Source organism: Manis javanica, chromosome 2 (genome assembly GCF_040802235.1).
Source record: "Manis javanica isolate MJ-LG chromosome 2, MJ_LKY, whole genome shotgun sequence".
Lineage (NCBI taxonomy): Eukaryota > Metazoa > Chordata > Mammalia > Pholidota > Manidae > Manis > Manis javanica.
Window position 1 is genome coordinate 187,052,838 of NC_133157.1, and position 19,719 is coordinate 187,072,556.

At 39.5% G+C, this 19,719-nt stretch overlaps 2 protein-coding genes across 6 annotated transcripts in view; one reads left to right on the top strand and one right to left on the bottom strand.

Annotated features, from left to right (window-relative positions):
• The window catches only part of AZIN1 (antizyme inhibitor 1), a 36,445-nt gene extending 27,073 nt beyond the window's left edge, over positions 1-9,372 (bottom strand). For 4 of the 5 annotated variants that reach the window (XM_017664313.3, XM_017664294.3, XM_017664304.3 and 1 more), the window contains exons 1-2: positions 9,027-9,372; positions 5,035-5,172 (exon numbers count right to left, since the gene is read on the bottom strand). The gene's annotated coding sequence lies outside the window, so the exon portion shown is untranslated. Of the gene's footprint in view, positions 1-5,030; positions 5,173-9,026 lie in introns of all 5 variants that reach the window. The other variant, XM_073229916.1, reaches the window with a different exon arrangement.
• LOC140845695 (uncharacterized) overlaps positions 1,179-19,719 on the top strand; it is a 39,604-nt gene continuing 21,063 nt past the window's right edge. Inside the window, exons 1-2 of the mRNA XM_073220466.1 lie at positions 1,179-1,185; positions 8,347-9,014. Of these exons, the coding sequence (XP_073076567.1) occupies positions 1,179-1,185; positions 8,347-9,014 (675 nt within the window). The remainder of the gene's footprint in view (positions 1,186-8,346; positions 9,015-19,719) is intronic.

Here is a 19,719-nt window from a genome sequence, read left to right on the forward strand (position 1 = left end):
AGAAATTGGGGATCAACAGAGGTGAGGCTTAGAACCTCACCCCCCCTGTTTTGAGAGAAATCTTCTGCATCCGTGGATGTTTTATTGTCCTTGTCTAGCTTGGATTAATACTTAGTCTAGAGGCACACACCTGATCATCTACATTTGTTCTCTTATAACACTAAACTATGTTTTCTACCTTTATCTTGCATCTACCTACCACTTCAGCATTTTATTAAAAATAATAATAATAATAATAATAAGGGAGAAATGTGGGATTCACATATAAATCAAGTATAAAAATCAAATGAATATTCATATTTGACCTGATTGTTTATAGTTCATAATGTGTGATCAAAACCGAAAGTTTCTGTGATGAATGCCCTTGTACTGTTCACCATATAAGAACTTATTCACTATGTAAGAATTTGTTCACCATGTAAGAACTTGTTCATTATGCTTCAGAAGATTGGAGACTGACGAGAATTAGGCTTGGGGTGGATTAATGATTGTGCATTAAGCATTGAGTCCCCTATACAGAATTTTATTGTTGTTAACAACCATTTGATCAATAAATGAGAGATGCCCTCTCAAAACAAAAAAAATTTTTTTAATCCAAATTTAGGTAGGGTAGGTCCTATTAAGGCTTATGTAAATATTAGGAGACAGAAAATGAGTATTTAAGATGCTGATGTTCTCATGAAGTTCCTATTTGAACACAGTCAACGAATGATAATCAGTTAAGAAATCTCAGATACTGAATTCTTCAACATTTATATCTCATTTCTGAATTCCTCCCTGAGTTCTCGAATATTTTTCTGTAGCTCCGTGAGGATGTTTATTTTTATTTTGAAATCTCTTTCAGGAAGATTTATGAGTTTAGTTTCACTTGGCCTCCTTCTGGTGTTTGTGGGATTTTGGTTTTAACCTGGTTCCTTTGACGTTTCATTATTTGTAGGTGGTGCCCTCTAGTGTCCAGAAGCTCTACTCTCTCAAGCTGCTCAGCACCTGGAGCAATGGTGGGGGTTGCAGGCAAGCGGTGCTGGTACCTGTCGAGAGGAAAGAGCCATTTCCTGCTTCCTGGATGCAGTGCCTCCCTCCACTGCCAGGGCCAGTGGGCCGAGTACACAAGAAGAAGCCTCTGTGCTTTGCATTTGTAGCTGCCATAGGCGAGGCTGCCATCTGCCTGGCCTGGCGCAATGGCGGGTGCAGCCAGGCTGCATATCACAGTGGGCGGCCTCGTAGCTGCATAGCCAGCCAGGGGGACGGAGTGCCTCAAGCTCCTGAAAGTTCCTAACCTGCTAGGCAGAATACATCCAATTTTGTCCACCTGTCCTTTCTCCTGAGCAGCAAGCTCTGTGCAATCCTTGCCCCTTTAGCAGCCCTCTCGCTGTTAGTAAGTCTTTCAGACTGCCCGCCTTTCTTTTGTCCCACAGTGGCCTGCTGTGGATACGTTTTTCCACAAAAGCAGCTGGAATCTCAGTCTTTCCAAGTATTCCGCCTGTGTTATCTTTCCAATCCCACTAATCTCCAGAGCACCATGTAATGTAGGTTTCATGCTCCCAGAGCAGATCACCAGGGCTGGGTATTTAGCAGTCCTAGGTCTCCACCCCCCTCCCCACTCCATTTCTATTCCTCCCTCAGGTGAGCTGGGGTGGGAGAAGGGCTTGGGTTCCACCGGATCACCGCTTTGGTACTTTACCGTTTTCCTTGAGGTCTGCTCTGTTCCCCAGGTGTAGACAGTCTGCTACAGCCTTCTTTCCTGTTGCTCTTTCAGGATTAGATGTATTTGCTATATTTTCATATTTTATGTGGTTTTGGGAGGTTTCTGTCTCACCTCTCACACTGCCATCATTAATCCAATCCCTCAACCAGGTAAGAAATTAAGCAAATTTCAAGAGTCCATTTAAACAAACCCATAGTTGAATCCCTTTTCTATACTTAGAACACAACATTCAAAGGTATATGCTAATGATTAACTCAATCTGACTTTATCATCAAATTTGCTAATAGAAGCAGTTTATTAGAAGAGAATTTAGTTTTCTGGAATAGAGTCTTTAAAATGTTTCCATTAGGCTACTTTATTAATTATAAGTAGAGCTATTAGCTAAAATAACTTGAAAATCTAGCTCACTGAGAAAACTATTCCAGCATAAAACCCTAAGGAATTTTTTAAAAAGCATGCAAAAACTTTCCCCCAATTAGAGGCCCTTCATTAATCTGAGATATTACTGGCTTTAAAATATTAAGACATTCTTATTATAGTGCTCATATACTACTTCATACCCATATTTTGGTCTTGAAAAGAAAAAAAAATTACATAAGCAACTTCCAAAGTTTCCAGACTTAAATGAAATGAACTATCTCAAAATTCAGATGGTTATTTGATTTAAAAGCCTAACTCTGAAGCCAAATGCTAGAGCTTACACCACTTACACAGAAATTCTATCACAGCACTGTAGTATTACATGGTTCAAATGGAGTTCATATAGCTAGCTACATGCTTTCCAATGCTATGTGCCAAGTATTTTCCACAAAGGCCACTGCAGACCTTCAATGACTTCTAGTTTTCCAAACAGTATTGTTGCTTCACAGAAAATCTTAGGATTTCAATGTCCAATTGCTATTGATATCTAAGGATATTTCTGAATACAGTATTTTCTCTTGCTACCTTTACTAATTCTGATCAAGAAAACTTGAGAGCCTTTTCTAAATAAAAATTTCACATATTTTAAGACAGTAATATAGCACATATACTTGATACATATTATATAACTCTCTAATAGTAGCTATTTAGTCAATACTCTAATCATAAATTTCAGAATAATTGTACTATGGAACCTGGAAAATAATATTTCAGCAATATTAGCACTAAATTGAGGTAAAAGATAAAAATAGCCTCAAATCAGCTCAGATTTAGGACAAATTTTCATTCCCAAATCAGTTCACCTAACGTCAAGGAAGCATTACAAAACTTTTAAAAATAATCTTCGTTAAGAATTGTGCAAATAAGGAATTGTGGACTTGTAGCTTTACAGCAAAGTATCAAGTACTAACATCTCAGTTACTATAATATACACTGTACCTGGGCATAATAAGTAACATTCATTCTGGCCGCCAGAACCTGCAGGATAAGTATCTTTAGCATATTCTATTCATGCCCATCTACACAGTCCTCACAAAAGAGAGAAACTATGGACTTTCCAAGTTCTGTAATACTATTATTCTAAATAAAGACTACTCCTCCCTGATTTAAAAGTAATCCTATATTAAAGTATCAAAGCTTACTGATACTTTCTCAAGAATAAGTAGCATCACTAAAGATGTAAAACGTAAGGCCAAGTTGTTTCCATTAAAGAGATTTGAACTAAAAGCCTATCATTTAATTGAGTCTTCCTTAAACCCTGAAGCTTGTTCTTAAATTTCCGCCTTAGAATCTACTCATGACTCTATGTCAACTGCACCACACCCTAGAAAAGTTTTAAATCGCCAAGCTAGCTTGGGGAAAAATATTAGATATGCTGGAAGTAAAACAGATGACTAACAAAAATAATGGGTAACTGTCTTGGCATCCAGAAAGTGGCAACAGTGCTTCTCTTTAATATGCATAAAAGCCACCTGGTTAAAATGCAGATTCTGATTCAGGTCTGGGTGGGGATTCTACATTGCTGTTCTAGGTGATGGCATTGCTGCTGTTCCAAAGACCACACTGCACTAACAAGGAGTGGTTACTACACACAAAGAGCAATCAGCTCCATCAGTTTAGGGCTAAAGGAATGTTCTAGTTCAAATTAATCTTACAGCTACAATTTAAAAAATAAGCCATTTGCTCAAATTCACAAAGCGAGGAGAAAGCAAGAATAAATCCCCCATTCAGGATTCTAAATCAGTATAGAACTTCAAGAAATCCTATCACTTAAACTGTTTTTTTTCCTCTCTCTCTTTAGCCTTAAAAAACCATAAGTGTAAAACTGTAATCTGAGGTATCAAATGTGTTGAAAAAGTATGCTTTAACATACTCTAGATAGAACAAACATTTTTATTTGACAGAACCTGTTTAATAAAATCAGACTAAAGAAAACACTGGATTGATACCGTAAGTTTTTGTAGAAATTTCAAATGTTATTCCCTCCAAGTCTTTGGCCAACTTAAAAACATCCAAACCTCAACAACTAAACCCTAATTTCAATAGCAAGAAATCTAGAATAATTGTTTCGATTAACCACAAAGATCTGTCAGCAAATTCAAGTAGCAGTTTATTACAGAATTACACTTTGCACAAAGGTTTTATTCAAAAGAAAATCCATACACAGATCATAAGTATACTTTAAAAAAACTTCCCTTGCAAATCTGTTCGTTCGGAAGAAGGGAGGTTGAAAGGCATACATTATCATCTCTCACTAAATCCTCTAGAACCAACCAGTTTTTCGCCACCAGTTGAGACTCACATAAAGTCACTTATGAAAAAGAATATAAATTCTAAAAGTCACTTGGTGTCTGGCAATATGCTCTTTACTAGAAAAACAAGAACATTCACCTGTCATATCCCATGCTCTGCGATACAGCTTCAGTGAGTGGAATAAAGAACAGAATCTTTTGTTGCATTTTAAAAATGTCTTTGATTTTCCATCCCCCACCGCTATTAAGACCAAATACTTGCATCCACCAAGTTAAATAGTTAGATGATGTAATTAATACACAACTGCACACCTCTTCAATTAAAAAAAGACTCTCTCCAACTTATTGTTAAAATCTGGACTAATAGTAAGATTTCCTAAAACTTAGCCTGCAGTATATATTGAAGTATATAGTAAATACTTGGTACATAGTTCAAATAAATTTTAAAAGTGATCTAGTCATTGGTAAACAATGCATACAACTCAATCAGTAAACCTGTACCTGTCAAGCCTTTAACTATTTTAGAAAGAGCTTTAAGGATCACTACACTTTAAGAAGCAAATACAAATTCAAATTTTGAAAAGGACTAAGCAAGAGCAGCTCTCCTTTACTTCAAATTGTTAAGTCCCCCGCACAGATGTCAAAGTACTTACTTACATGGACAAGTTAGGAGATGGAACCCCCCTATCATCAGCTAGGTTCCCAAGGTGGCTCAGCGTTGAAGTCGAACTGCTCTCTATACAGCACTTCTCCTAGGCCCTCTGGGTAGTTGTATACTTGGTCAGAAAGTTCGCCCTGAAGAAGGAAATAAAAATAGTAGTATATAATTCTATGTTTAAAAAAATTTTAGGTTGTACTTCAAGCAGGTTAAATTGACTTAAAGATTAACTGTGGGAATAAGTTTTCATTTTAATAGTGTTTCATTAGAAGTCACATTACACAAAAGGATGTTTTTCAAAGGGTTTACCATAGTACCAAGTATTTTATGTAGTAAGCATTTCCAAGCTGCTATAGTATGAATTTCATAGAACCTAACACCATGGACACCTTACCAAGTTGCTTTACCTACTCAGTTTCCAGCCTTCATCTAAATTTTGGTTTTGATTTTATTTGTCCTCTAAAACCTAAATTTCTAAGTGGCCTAAAATTAAAAAATTTCTAAGTATCCTCACCATCTGTAGTCTGTAACTACCCAGGAGACTTTTACTGCTCAAATTCCAAGTTCTTTTCTGCTTAAAATGTGTATCAAAAACATAAAAAGTGTTCATGACTTAGTTAATATATATGCAATTAAAAACAACATATGAAGATCAAAATGCTTTATTTTAGCACACTATAAAATGTTAACAGTTATTATCTATTATGTTTGATTGGATGGACTTCCCACCTCTAAGCTAACCCATTACACCTATACTTCTATTCATAATTCAAGTTACTACTTTAAAGTAACAGAACCTGATATTTGCCAGAAATGGGGTAGTAAGAAAGAAACCAGAAAAATGATGAAACTAGAGATAAAAGGTCAAGAGCTGATATTTCAGAAGCACTCTAGGCATATCTAAAGTGTATCTCATCTCAGTCAGGATGGAGGCACCCTTGTGGATGTTCTAATAAAAGAAATCTCTCTCTCAGTGACACTTATGGATGATGAGACAAGAATCTATACCAACATGTGGTGGGGGTTATAACCACACATCAGATTCCAAATAATGTACTACAAAACAAAGATACGGTTTCTTCCCACACCCAGGTAATTTTTAAAGTAAATTAGAAGCCCACTCATGCTGGAGACAAGAGTTTATTCACAATTATCCTAAGGAACAGGATAATTATCCTAAGGAACAGGATAATTATCCTAGGTGAGACATTTTACACACACTCCCCCATTATATCGACAGCAATTTTGCTGCATAATGCAACCCAAGAACAGTGATGTGAAAAGTTAAGAACATTAAACTTCAGAATTCAAAAACGTCCTTCAGCATGATCTCTAAAATTTACATCTAACAAAAGATACTAGTAGGAAATGAAGGTTCCATAATTTGAAAGGCACATTTTAACAGAACTAAAAGGGATATATATATTAGGAGGGCCATTATCAAACAGGATAAACAGAATGTTTTATTTAAAGAGTTAAACTGTAAGAGAAGGTTAAATGAAAACGTGGAGAAAACGAGGTATAGGAATGATAAATTATTCCGATTTAGAATGGAATGTGTGCAAAAATCAGCTGGATCATACGTAACATTGGAACTCAGTTTTTTAACAACTGTTTGAATAGTGTTTCTTGCTAAAACGTCTTTGTGAATAGCATAGAGAAGTAGACTGAGTCCGCAGACCAATAAAACAAAAACCTCCCATCACTTTCACAGTGACTACTACCCAAACACCTAGCATTCCCAAATTATCAATACTTCTCTAAACATTACCTTTACCAATGACTTAAGGTTCATCTATGGTATTCCTTCCAAAAAATCCAAAACCTCCATCTAATCACGAGAAAAGTATCAGACAAACCCCAAATGGGGGACATTCTACTAGGTAACTGGCCAATACTTCTCTAGACTGTCAAGGACATGAAAAACAAGACTAAGAAATTGTCACAGCTCAGGGACGACTGGGGAAAACACGACAACTAAAAGCAATGTGGTACCTTGGATTGGATCCTGAAACAAAAAGGTATTAAAAACTGGTGAAATCCAAAGAAAGTCTGGAGTTTAGCTAATAACAATGTATCAAGATCGTTTCTTAGTTTTACTAATGTATCACAGTATTACAGGATGTTAATAAACTGGGTAAGAAGTAAGCAGTAACTCTGTACTACCTTTGCACTTTCCTGTAAATATAAATTCCAAAATAATTATTTTTTTAAAAAATCAGGCAAAATATTCATATAATGAACTATTACTGAGTAATAAAAAGGATAAATCTGATAAATGCACCATGTATGAATATCAAAAACATTGAGTTAAAGAAGCCTTTTACACAAAACAATGCATATGATGTAATTCCATTTACACAGAAGTTCTAGAATAGAAAAACTAATTATGGTTTAAAAAGAAAAATTAGAATCGTGGTTCCCTTTGCGGGGAGTGGGGAATGGCATTTGAAGAGACAAAGAACTTTCTGGGGTGAGGGCAATGTTCTACATCTTGATAAATTTGAATTACACAGCTATATTTTTGCCAAAACTCATCAAATGGCTTACTTAAGATTTGTGCATTTTAGTATTATGTGACTTTTACCCATTAAAAAAAATAACAACAGTATAAGACTCCACCTAATATGTGCATAGGTACTGAAGCTGGAGGAGTCAAGTTCCAGTGTCTCCATCTTGCAAAAAGGGGAAGATTTGATGAACTGAATGCGGGATGGTAAATAAACAAAACGTTAATTCTTAATTCTATTTAAGTGAGGGTATAAATCTTTCACCCCTGTTTCAAATTTTTAAGCTAACCCCGGGTGGCACAAAGGTACCAATTACTTATTACGACACCTGCCGCATCACCATAATTATTAGGAGTCTATCTTTGCAACTAAACAAACTCCTCACGGTTTGTCTTCACGATCTGCACCTGAACTTTTACGTTTGTAAAAGAAATTTCAGGATTTTAGGGCCTTGCCCAACATTCATTAGCCATATTTCTGCCAGGCTCATCCGCGTCCACCCTTTCTGATCACACAGCAATCCTCACACTTCCTTGAGGGCTCAACGGTAGAGGCAAAACCAGGCACAGAACACTTTAACCTGTACAAAATTCGAGCACAAAATCCAGGGAAATCTTATTAAACTTCATGGCTGTAAACTGTGTCCCCGACCGTTTCAGGTTTCCGAACCAGCAGTTTAGCCTAAGAACATACGCTCAGAATTTCCTGGGCAAGGGTTAAACTGTCCAGGAATCGTGGCGCGAAGAGGAAAACGAAGCCATAGTGACTAATCCTCAGGCTCCAGGAGGTGACTGAAGTGAGTGAAGGCGACTTGGTCCAATTGGAGCACCGCAGAAGGCGGAGCGGCAGCCCCGAGGCTTCCAGAAGGGGCAAAGGCCTCTCACTCGCTACCTGACACCGGGGCTTCCCCGCCGCCGGGCCCCGAGTGGCGTCAATTTTCCTCCACAGGAGGGCCGCACTCCCCACACCCCCAAGAACCGTCCTCCTCCGGCAGCTGTCACAGGAGGCCGACACAGGGCCCGCCCCTGTTCGGCTCCATTCATAATCTAAAGCCCCAGCCGTCGCGGCCGCTCGTGCCGCCCGCCGGGCTCCTGGAGGCGAAGGCACGGTGCCCCTCCAGGCCGCGGCTGCGAGACCCAAGCCCCTCAGGACCGGGGCCCGGCCCCCTCCCCGGAAACAGCAATGCACCACGGGAGAGGGGTGGGGGCCGCACACTGCCGGGAGGCGACGCCGACCCCCAGCGGCGAGACCCCCGCGCTCGCCCCCACACGCACACGCCCCCTCGCCCCAACCGCGGCGGCTCCGCCGCGCCGCCGAGGCACCGGCCGCCGCACATACCCCGCCGTCGCCATGTTCGAGGCGGCCAGCCGCGGGGCGCTGCGGGGACGCCAGCCCGGCGGCGGCGGGGCCCAGCCGGGAGGCACCCGGTCCGCTCCCCGAGGCCAGCCCCGCGCCCCCGTGCCCCTATGGTCAGTACTCACGTGAGATAACGGCCCAAAGAGTCGGGTAAAGCGTCTTCTCTTTTTCGGCGGAATTTTTAAAGAGGGATGTGGTTACCTTGAGCAGAAATACCCAAGGCGGCCTGGGCCATAGGCTGCGGGGACGACGTGGGGGAAAAAGCGCGGCACCGACACCAGCTGTGCAGTGGTGGCGGCGGCGGCAGGAGAGAAATAGAACAGCGCGGGTAAAAGAAAGTCGAGGGCTTGGTGGGGAGAGGATTCGACCTCGTCACACCGCAGAGCAGGGGAGCGAGAGATGAGAAGGGGCAGGACCGGCGGAAAAAAAGGAAACACTGCAACGTAGCAATGAACCGGACCGTGTGGAGAGGAGGCAGCCAGTATTTATAACAAGGGGCGTGGTCTAGTGACGTCACAGCCGGCCGGGTAGCCGCGCGAGCGGGGCGGAGCCGGGCTGCGGCCCCGGGGAGAAGGGAGGGAGCGGAAGAGAAAGGGGGTCAGTGTGGAGGTAGCGAAAGCGATGGGGCGGAGTGACCTCCTAAGTGCAGGTGTCGTGTACCCGACCGCTTCCTCCCCTCGGAGGGCCAGTCGCAATGATGTGGGCGGCGAGGGTGAGGGGACGGGTCGGCCGGAGCTGGGCGTAGCCTGCATCTCGGCCCCACGGACGCTCACGCCTGCCGCTAGCCCGTGCGCCCTGGGAGCTGGGCCCGGCTCCTCCGCTTCCCAGGCGCCGAGCGGGGTGCTGGTTCGGGGCGTGGTCTGACGCACTGCCTGGGAAGGGATGTAAGGGAGGCCTGGGGTGCCATCGCTGGAGCTTTCCCCCTGGGAAGCACTCCGCTTTTTAAGGGCTCTACCGGCAACGCCTGGGGACAGCCCTCACAAGGTGAGGCTCCAGCCCCCCATGAGATGCAGCGCTCCTTTATGAAAGCGAGTTCCTTACGGCCAGGACGGGTCGACCCAGTGTTTGCGTGATTACAGAAGCCCGTGACAGCGTGAAAATGCCCTATGCTCCTGTACGTAGCAATATGTTTCCTACAGGAGTGTGGCTTTTATGTCATTTAAAAAAGGATTGGTGCAAGAGAAGACAAGTAGTGACTCCATAGCATCTTACTATGCTGATGGACAATGTTATGGAATAGGTGGTGGGGACTTAATAATAGTGGGGAATGTAGTAACCACAATTGCTCATGTGAAATCTGAGCATAAGATTGTATATCAATGATACCTTAATTTTTAAAAAATTATAAAAAAAAAAAAACCAGGTTGGTGCAGTCAGGCCCAGTCCTCAGTAGTGAAGGAACACAGTGCAGGAGGGAGGGTTACTGTTACAAGCGCACATTACTTTAACCCCCCAAGGCTCGGCTTTTGCGGTCGTTTGAATTTTACTGCTCCTTAACAAACATCCCCCTGCTTCTCACCACTGGTGGACTAAGGACAACCTACATAGCTTTTAATTTATTCTCATCTTTTTAAGAAAAATGTCCTCACACTAGTGATCAGAAACTGAGTGCTCCTGTTGACAGAGCAGCTGCATCTGGGGAGGTCTCTCCTTGCCCACGAGATGATATCTCAACCTGGACAGGGTAGGGTTCTTGACTCTGATAAAGAATTTTAGAATAGGGCCGAGGAATGTAGATTAGGAAGGAAGGAATTAAAGCAAGAATAGAGACGATTGGCAACAGACATGCAGACCGTAGAGAACAAGGGAGAACCAAGGCAGGAAAGGAAAGTTCACTGAATTCCTGCTCCGCATAGGGCAGATCCCTTGCCAACTGAAGCCAGGCTCACCTGGCATCCCCAAGGATTTGGGGTAGCCTCAGTGCACTGGATGGAGTGAAATTATGTTCTGAGAACTCCCCAAAGCAAAGAAAGGAAATTTTTGGGTAGGCCACTAAAGAGCGTGATCTTAGAGCTGCAGTCCTGCCCAGGTTACCCAGGCAACAGGAACTTGTAAGCCCAAATCAGAGATCTTTTGTAGCCCTTCCCTACTTGCCTGAAGTAAGACAAAGTGAATGAAGACTTGTGCTTAAGTCCAGAAAATTGAATGTAATAGAAAGTAACAAAGACACTTACCATTAGGAAAAGGGATCTCTTACTAACCTCCCAAGAGGCTTGGAAGAACGTAGAGACAAAACGCAGTAAGTTGAGCAGCAAGAAGTCTTTATTTAAGGCAAAGTACAAACCCCAAGAAAGGGGAGTGTGGGCAGCCTCAGAGAGGAAGTGCGCTCAAAGACTTGGGATCCCTGTCTTTTAAGGATTTCAAGAATGGGGCAAAAGGCCCAGGTGTGGGGTGGGGAATGGCATAGGCTTAACATGGTCTCATGATGTCTGTCTCTGAGAGACATTATGTCATTATGCATAGTCAGTCCCTTAAATATACTGTAAGATAAACTTAACACAATAAATTTATTGATCCTGTTCTGCAAGGTAGTGGTTACCCTCAAGCAGTGGAAACATACCATTTCAGACCACTTGCCCTGCCTTAAGACAGGGTAGGTTGTTGGCTGATTACTATAAAATGTTTGGGAATTTTACCTCCTAACTCTGGTTTTTTTTAAGGGAATCTTAGCCTTAAGATGGAGTCCCTTCTGGTCTTACTATACTGTTTATATCTCGGCATTTTTCATCATAGGCAGGAAAAATTAGCCATGATGTTTGTCCCATGTCCCTGCTCTGCCTCACTCCCATGCTAACTAACGCCTTGCAACTCAGACTCAATGACACAAATGAAACATTTTGACATACCGCTCCAAAATTAAGATTTCTGTAATTAATGACATGTTTTCTTTTGTTCTTCCCCACCCTGTGTTTACTTTGTGAGCAGCACTGTGGTTGATTAATAAATCATCTAATAGAAAGAAAGAGAAAGAGCCTTCCATGGGTGGAAAGGCAGTAAAGTTGAAATGTGGACTCTTGGATGAAGGCATTAGGTAAAAACAGCTCAATTCCTGATTTTGTTTTTCCATTTTTCATTCTGTATTTGGGCTCTCTTTCATTCTGCAAAAATTCTTTTCCAAGCATGGCACTTTACTAGACCCCCTTGTGAAAGGAGGAAGGCTAAAGATGAACACACCATTTGAAATCTTGCTTACAGTATAGCAGGGGAAATGAGACAACTATGCAAAATAACTAAATTGTTGATAGCTAGATAAAATGCTGCATGGAACTTAATAGAGGGAGGAAATTATTGCAGTTAAGTGAGAGAAATTTTGAGAGCAGATGTCCCAGGCAAGAAAAGCAGATATACCAGGCAATAGAAGGTACAAAAACAGGTCAGTTTAGAGAATTGTGAATGGGCTTTCTGGATCCAACATAGGTGGATGGCTGCAAATGAGATTAAAAAGGTAGGTTAGCGTGAGATCAGGAAGAGATCAGAGCTTCGCCTTTATTCTGGAACCATTTAGTTAAATTTACTCTGCTATAAGTGGGATTGAAAATAGAAAGTTTGGAAGAGAGAAACAGTGAAGGGGACTCTTACAGCAGTTAAGAAGAGTATGAAGGGATTCAGAATGGATGGGAGGGAGAAGGCATAGAAAGAGTAGAGGTAATCTTGAGTGTCAAGGGAGATGAGAAACTGTCTTATGATTTGGGGCAGTTAAGCTAATCAACAGGGAGAATTCTGAAATCATGGAACAGAGGTAGAAATAAAAGGACCCAACATGGATGGGAAAAGGTAAGCCTGCTTTGAGCATAGTTTGAGCTCTTGATAAAATATCCATGTAAAGATGAGCCAAAGGTTCCTAGAAATAAGGAGATCTGGAGTCCTTTGGGCTGTGATTTGGGGAGCCTGTCCTACAGACATGCTAATTAAGGAAATGCTGAGGTCTACAGGAAAAGGTTAGAAGCACAGGACCTAGAGAAATGCTGGAGAGAAGAGAAGCTTTCAGAGAAGACCAAGAGGACCAGCCAAAGAACTAGAAGGAGAAGTACAATAGTACAATGTTGAGCCATTTAAGGAGGAGAGTGTCCCAAGATGGGATGAGTGATTAGGATGTCATGTCCCTGAAACAAGATAAAAAGGGGGTTCTGATTTTGGCAAAGGGCAAATTATTAATAAATTATAATCTCATGTTAAGGGATTTGGATTTTTATCCTGAAAAAGTTTCAATCATAGGAGTGACTTGAATCTTAGAAAAGGGGAGAATGTAGGGGTGGGAAGTGATATGTAGACATATAAGTGTGTGGCAGGAAGAACAATTGAAAAGCGATTGTAGCAATCCACTGAGGAGAATGATAAGGGCCTGAAAAAAATTATCTGAAACCTTGAACTGAGTAATTTCAGTGGAGTGGGAAGCACAGACAGGTCATAGAGGTTTGAGTGAGGAGCAGCTGAAGCAAAGTCAGTGAATGTTGACTACTATTCATGAGTGGAAGAGAGCTTAATCCAACATCATATATACCAGGGAATAGTTCAACAGCTTATTAGTCAAACTATGTGCCCTCATGATTAGTATTTATGTATCGACATTTAAAGAATAATGCAGCTAGCATTATTGTATTTAATGAATACAATAGAACCTTAAAACTGTACTGCAGTGAACTAGATAACATAATAATATAACTTTGATGGAATGATAGCTTCCTAATGAGAACAGCATATTTAACTGTGTTTGGGTTTGAGGTTTTTGCTTTTTTGCCAAGTCAGGTTACTCATTCATAAAAACACAGGTGGTGCCAGGGAAAATATTACTAGTAGAGAGCCCTAAGATAAAATGATATAATACGATTCACACTTAGATCATCCTGGTCCATTGATTCAAACTCATTTGACATTGTGTCAATATATATAAAAGAGTGAATGAATTAGATTGTTGATAAAAACAGGTAAACCTAAAGTCACCAGCCTGTAACAGAAACACCTTGTAGTTGCATATATAAATGTGACAAAGGTAGAGTCCACTGGTAATTGAGAGTAAAAATCCCAGTTTAATGGGAATGTTTAAAGAGAGCTTAATAAGAATTTGTATTGCTTAGGTATAGTCTTAAGGTATTTCTTATATAGAAAACTAAAATATGTAGATTTAAATAGTTAAAACATTCACATTTTAAACATCATGACATTTCAGTTGCCCACCACATCTTTTTGTGCACTGATAATCTTCTAAAAAGCTAACTTATCAAGAATCTGGTGCTATAGCTTTTATGGACTACTGAAAATGGCTAAAAGTATTTCCAAATTACTTTGCTGAGTACAGAGTTCAGATTGTATACTATTCTCTCTCTGAATGGAATAGATATATGATGCTGACCTTTATCTGCCAAGTATCTATTGTTAAAAACCTTCGGAGTTCTAATTCCTTTACCTATGTTGATTTTCACTTCAGATGAGAAATCATTTAATTTGGAAAGAGAACTTTTATTTTCATGTTTAATTTTTTTTCTCATCAAATTTAGGAATCATCTCAGTGGGGTTATGTGGCAGTACAATCCAGGTGCCCTGCATCCTAGCCCTGACTTGAAGTTACTCATGTCCGCCTCCCACATCTTTGTCCACAGGATAATTTAGCCTATAGAGTGGTATGCCTGGCAAGCAAAGGACAATAGAGCCCAGTTTTATACCTAGGTGTAAGGGAAAAGAATTTTTTTTCTGTTTTCATTTCAGTGGTTGTGTATGTTTTTCTATTATAATTTCAGTGACATATGACCCATGTCATTAGTTAGATATGGGTCAGCATTTTACCACTCCTGAGTGACTTGGATGGTTTCTTCTATAAGCAAATCATAAGCAAAACACTGACATTTTTTGTTACTTGAAGAAATAAATTACTGTTAATTTAAGAGGACTGCTTTAGAAATCTATGTAAGAGGTCAAAGCAATAATCTAGATTTACAAATTAAGTAACATAGATGACCATGAGTTTACTCCCTTATGTCTTCATCTAATCCTTGGAAGTTAGGAAATCCTTGGAAAATCAATTTCATTTTCACTTTGCTTCCAGGCATTATCTGGTAACAAGTGTTTTGTTTGTTGGGTAATATATAACAAGATAGGCTTGTTTCTCTCTATCGCAAAACAGCTGCCTGACAGATATCCCAAGCTTTCTGGCTAAGGACATAGAAAATAGAAGCTTTGAAATCCAAATTTATCTAGTCTGAATTCTGGTCTGTTCTATTTTTTTTAAATAAATAGTTCCACCTAGTTGCTGTCACATGAGCACCTAAATGATTGTTAATAACAGTAACTGAGAGCTACATTTTACTTAATGTGAGTTTTGAAATTATTTTGTTGTTTAATTAGAAGTTTTTCCAGTTCTCTTATATGTTTTTATCAATCTAAATTTGCTTTATCTGATATTAACTGAAAGGAGAAAATTCCAAGCAATAAAGACAATAAAAAAATAGTTCTTTCTTTATCAAAATAGGGAAAAGAAAAATAAATTACTTGCTTTCATAAAAATATTAATCTTTTTGTATCATTCAACCATCTATAACAGTAGTTTAAATTCATCGTTTAGTCTTTGCTCTACTTGGCTAAGTCACTTAATTCTAAGTCATCGCCACTACTTTTAGACAATGTAGTCCTCATCCTTTGGAAAAATTTGTCCAGTGAGTTCAGCTGGGAGTTACCATCTTCTTTATCCTGGCTTCCCAGGCCACAGTAACTGGTCTAACAGTTGACAGTTTCTTACTGTAGTTTAGGGACAGTGGCAACTCAATGATAATTAGTATATGTTTGACTCAGGCCGTTCTTTCCTATTTTGGAGGAAGGAGGACTAGACAAGAGAATCATTTTTTCAGTGGCTCAAGTTATGACAGTATGAGCCACGAGCTGCTAGCAACCAGAATCCCTGAAGAAATACATATGAGAAAATGAAGCCAGTGCTCATTATGAAGAAGGGAGAGTTAGCATTCCAGTTGTCCAATTTTTCTTGCTCTTCAGTTATACCAACAAAGAAATTCATCTTTCTTGTCTCAGTTCATTCTAACTAGTTTCCTGTCACTTACATCCAAGAATCGAGGCCTATGCAGAGAGAAAGGAAAAGATCTTCATTTAGGTTCAAAAAAAAAAAAACAATTTCGTAAATACAAGACAGGAGAGGCCTCATTGTTTACTATCTAAATAGTACCTAGAGAAGGTAGGTAGTTATAAGCTTGTCATGAACCAACAAGACAGGGAATCACTAAAAGAAAAAAACCAAAAAAACTTGAATGCAGTCATTTTGGGCTGAATTATTAAGCATCCAAGTCAAGAGGGAGGTAACAGTTTGGTTTACTCTTTTGATAGACTCCAACCACAGCTTTTCTGGTCTGGGAGGAAGTTCTATCATTGTAATGTTGTAGGTAACACATTATGCAGGAGAATGAAAACTAGACAGTTTGGAAGAGGATAGCCATAAAGGAGAGGAGGTCTAAAAAACAAGGTATTATTAGAACTGATAAAAATGTCAGCGAGAGATTAGAGAGAAAAGAGGCAAAATGAAAAAAAGTAAGAACAAAAGCTACCATTTTTTACATACTAAGGCCAGACACTATGCTAAAGCCTTTATCATTATTTAATCCTTCAATAAGCTTGTCAGCTAGGTCTTACTTTGCCCATTTTACAAACAGAAAGTATACATATGGTGAGGTTAAGTAACTTGCTCAAGGTCACCCAGCTAATAAGGTCACCCAGAGAATGTCCAGATTCATATCCAAAGATGTCTAATGCCCAGGACCAAGCTTCAGGCCCTTCAGTTACATTGCCTCTTTGGAGGACTCTACAGAGTATATCAAGCTGTACAGGAAAACAGAGAAACTACCGTGTCAGTCCAGATGACAGAGCCAGAACTGATGGGTTCCCCCGGTTAGATGTGTTAGCATGTCCCTCCCTCTGAGTCTCCACAAGGCTTGGTTTGTGCTTTTCTATGGCACCCTTTTAACTTGTTCTTATGTTATAATTAGCATCTGAACTTTGTGAACAAGATATTAAGCTTCTTTAGGGCAAGGATTTAGATTCTTTTTTTTTTTTTTAATCTCACCGAATACTCAGCACAGTGCCTTCCTCATAGACCTCTAACCACTTCGCAACAATGTAGTAACTGACAGTGTCATGGAATGTGTCATGGAGCAAAAAGCTAGCTTGTCACTAGATTTATTCAGAGATACTGAGGGGATTTCTGCCATGGGAAGATGATGGACCAGAGGGACCTCTTAGAAACTTCCCTTTCTTAACCACAATGTAGAGGTACAACATATTGCTTCCTATTCATTATATGTTATTTCTTTAAAACCAGAGGAATTTAGCATTATTTTAACGTTAAATATGATGATTCCTTATTAACATATAAAGAAGTTCTATTTCTTTATAATTCTTTACTTCTTTATACTAATATAAGAATGCTTTTTATCTGATTGTCCACTTTATTGATTCTTCCTCCCTACTGCCCCAGGGAAATCAATAGTCTGGTCAAAAATAGAAAAAAACTAATGGAAATGCCTATGTCTAGCCAGTCATTAACTGGGAAGTCTCAGACAATTACATAGCCATCCCGTGTCTCATTGTCCTGCTCTGTGAAAGGAAAACAATAAAAATACTTATTTTGTGAGGAAAAAAAAGGAAAGTGCTTATGTTTAATTTGAGAGGAATGAATAATATTTTTTAACAAATTTTAAATTATAGTCATGAAATTCGGAATGAACTGTCAGACAAAAAGTGCAATATTTCATGCTTATTTGTGTACCTAATTACCAAGAAAAGAGTATTTTCTGTTCAAAGAAAGTGAATGAATAGATAATGAGGGGCACTATAATAGTATAACAGCAAGAATGCTTTAAAAAAAAAGACTCAGTCATTGTTCTTTGTACATGAAAACAATGGTGCTTAACAGCATATTGATTCCTAAATCAAATCAGATTTCCAGCTGCCAGCAGCATCCCTTGAGTGGGAGATGATTCAAAGCAGAGGGTCTGTGTTGCAGCATGCCTCCTGCTTCCCAGGCACCATACCCACTGGCAGCAGAGTTACATGGCTATTCAGAACCAGGATCCAACATTTGCTTACTACTACCACAGTAAAATGATGAACTAAGACTTTTAGTTGTTAAAGAATAATGATCAAAAAAGCAACATCCAATAAAGGGGTCAGTCCAATAAGAGGATATAACCATTATAAATATATATACACCCAATACAGGAACACCTATATATATGAAACAAATACTAACAGAATTGAGGGGTAAAATAGAATGCAATACATTAATTTTAGGAGACTTCAACACACCACTCACCCCAAAGGACAGATCAACCAGACAGGAAATAAGGAGACAGAGGCACTGAATAACACATTAGAAGAGATGGACCTAAAAGACATCTATAGAACAGTCTACCCAAAAACAGCAGGATACACATTCTTCTCAAGTGCACATGGAACATTTTCCAGAATGGACCACATACTAGGCCACAAAAAGAGCCTCAGTAAATTCAGAAAGATTGAAAGTCTACCAACCAACTTCTCAGATCACAAAGGTATAAAACTAGAAATAAATTACAAAAAGAAAATGAAAAATCCCACAAACACATGGAGGCTTAACAACATGCTCCTAAATAACCAATGGATCATTGACCAAATAAAAACAGATCAAGCAATATATGGAGACAAATGACAACAATAATTCAACACTGCAAAATCTGTGGGACGCAGCAAAGGCCGTGCTAAGAGGGAAGTATATTGCAATACAGGCCTACCTCGGGAAAGAAGAACAATCCCATATGAACAGTCTAAACTCACAATTAATGAAACTAGAAAAAGAAGAATAAATGAGGCCCAAAGTCAGTAAAAGGCCTTAAAGCAGAAATAAATAAAATCGAGAAGAATAAAACAATTGAAAGAATCAATGAAACCAGCAAATGGTTCTTCAAGAAAATAAAATAGATAAACCCCTAGCCAGACTTATCAAGAAAAAAAGAGAGGGTAAACACATAAACAGAATCAGAAATGAGAAAGGAAAAATCACTATGGACACCCCAGAAATACACAGAACTATTAGAGATTACTATGAAAAATTATATGCTAACAAACAGAATAACCTAGAAGAAATGGACAACTTTCTAGAAAAATATGACCTTCCAAGGCTGACCCTGGAAGAAACAGAAAATCAGAACAGACCAATTACCAGCAAGGAAATTTAATTAGTAATCAAAAAACTACCTAAGAACAAAACCCCTGGACCAGGTGGCTTCACCACTGAATTTTATCAAACATTTAGTGAAGATCTAATACCCATCTCTCTTAAAGTTTCCCAAAAAGTAGAAGAGGAAGCAATACTTCCAAACTCATTCTATGAGGCCAGCATCACTGTACTACCAAAACCAGGCAAAGACACCACAAAAAAAGAAAATTACAGACAAATATCTCTGATGAACAAAGATGCAAAAACCCTCAACAAAATGTTAGTAAACCAAATTCAAAAATACATCAAAAAGATCATTCATTATGATCTAAATAGGATTTATCCAGGGATGCAAGAATGGTACAATATTAGAAAATCCATCAACATCATCCACCACGTCAACAAAAAGAACAAAAACCACATGATCCTCTCCATAGATGCTGAAAAAGCATTCGACAAAATTCAACATCCATTCATGATAAAAACTCTCAACAAAATGGGTATAGAGGGCAAGTACCTCAACATAATAAAGGCAATATATGACAAACCCACAGCCAACATCTTACTTAACAGCAAGAAGCTGCAAGCTTTTCCTTTAAGATTGGGAACAAGACAAAGATGCCCACTCT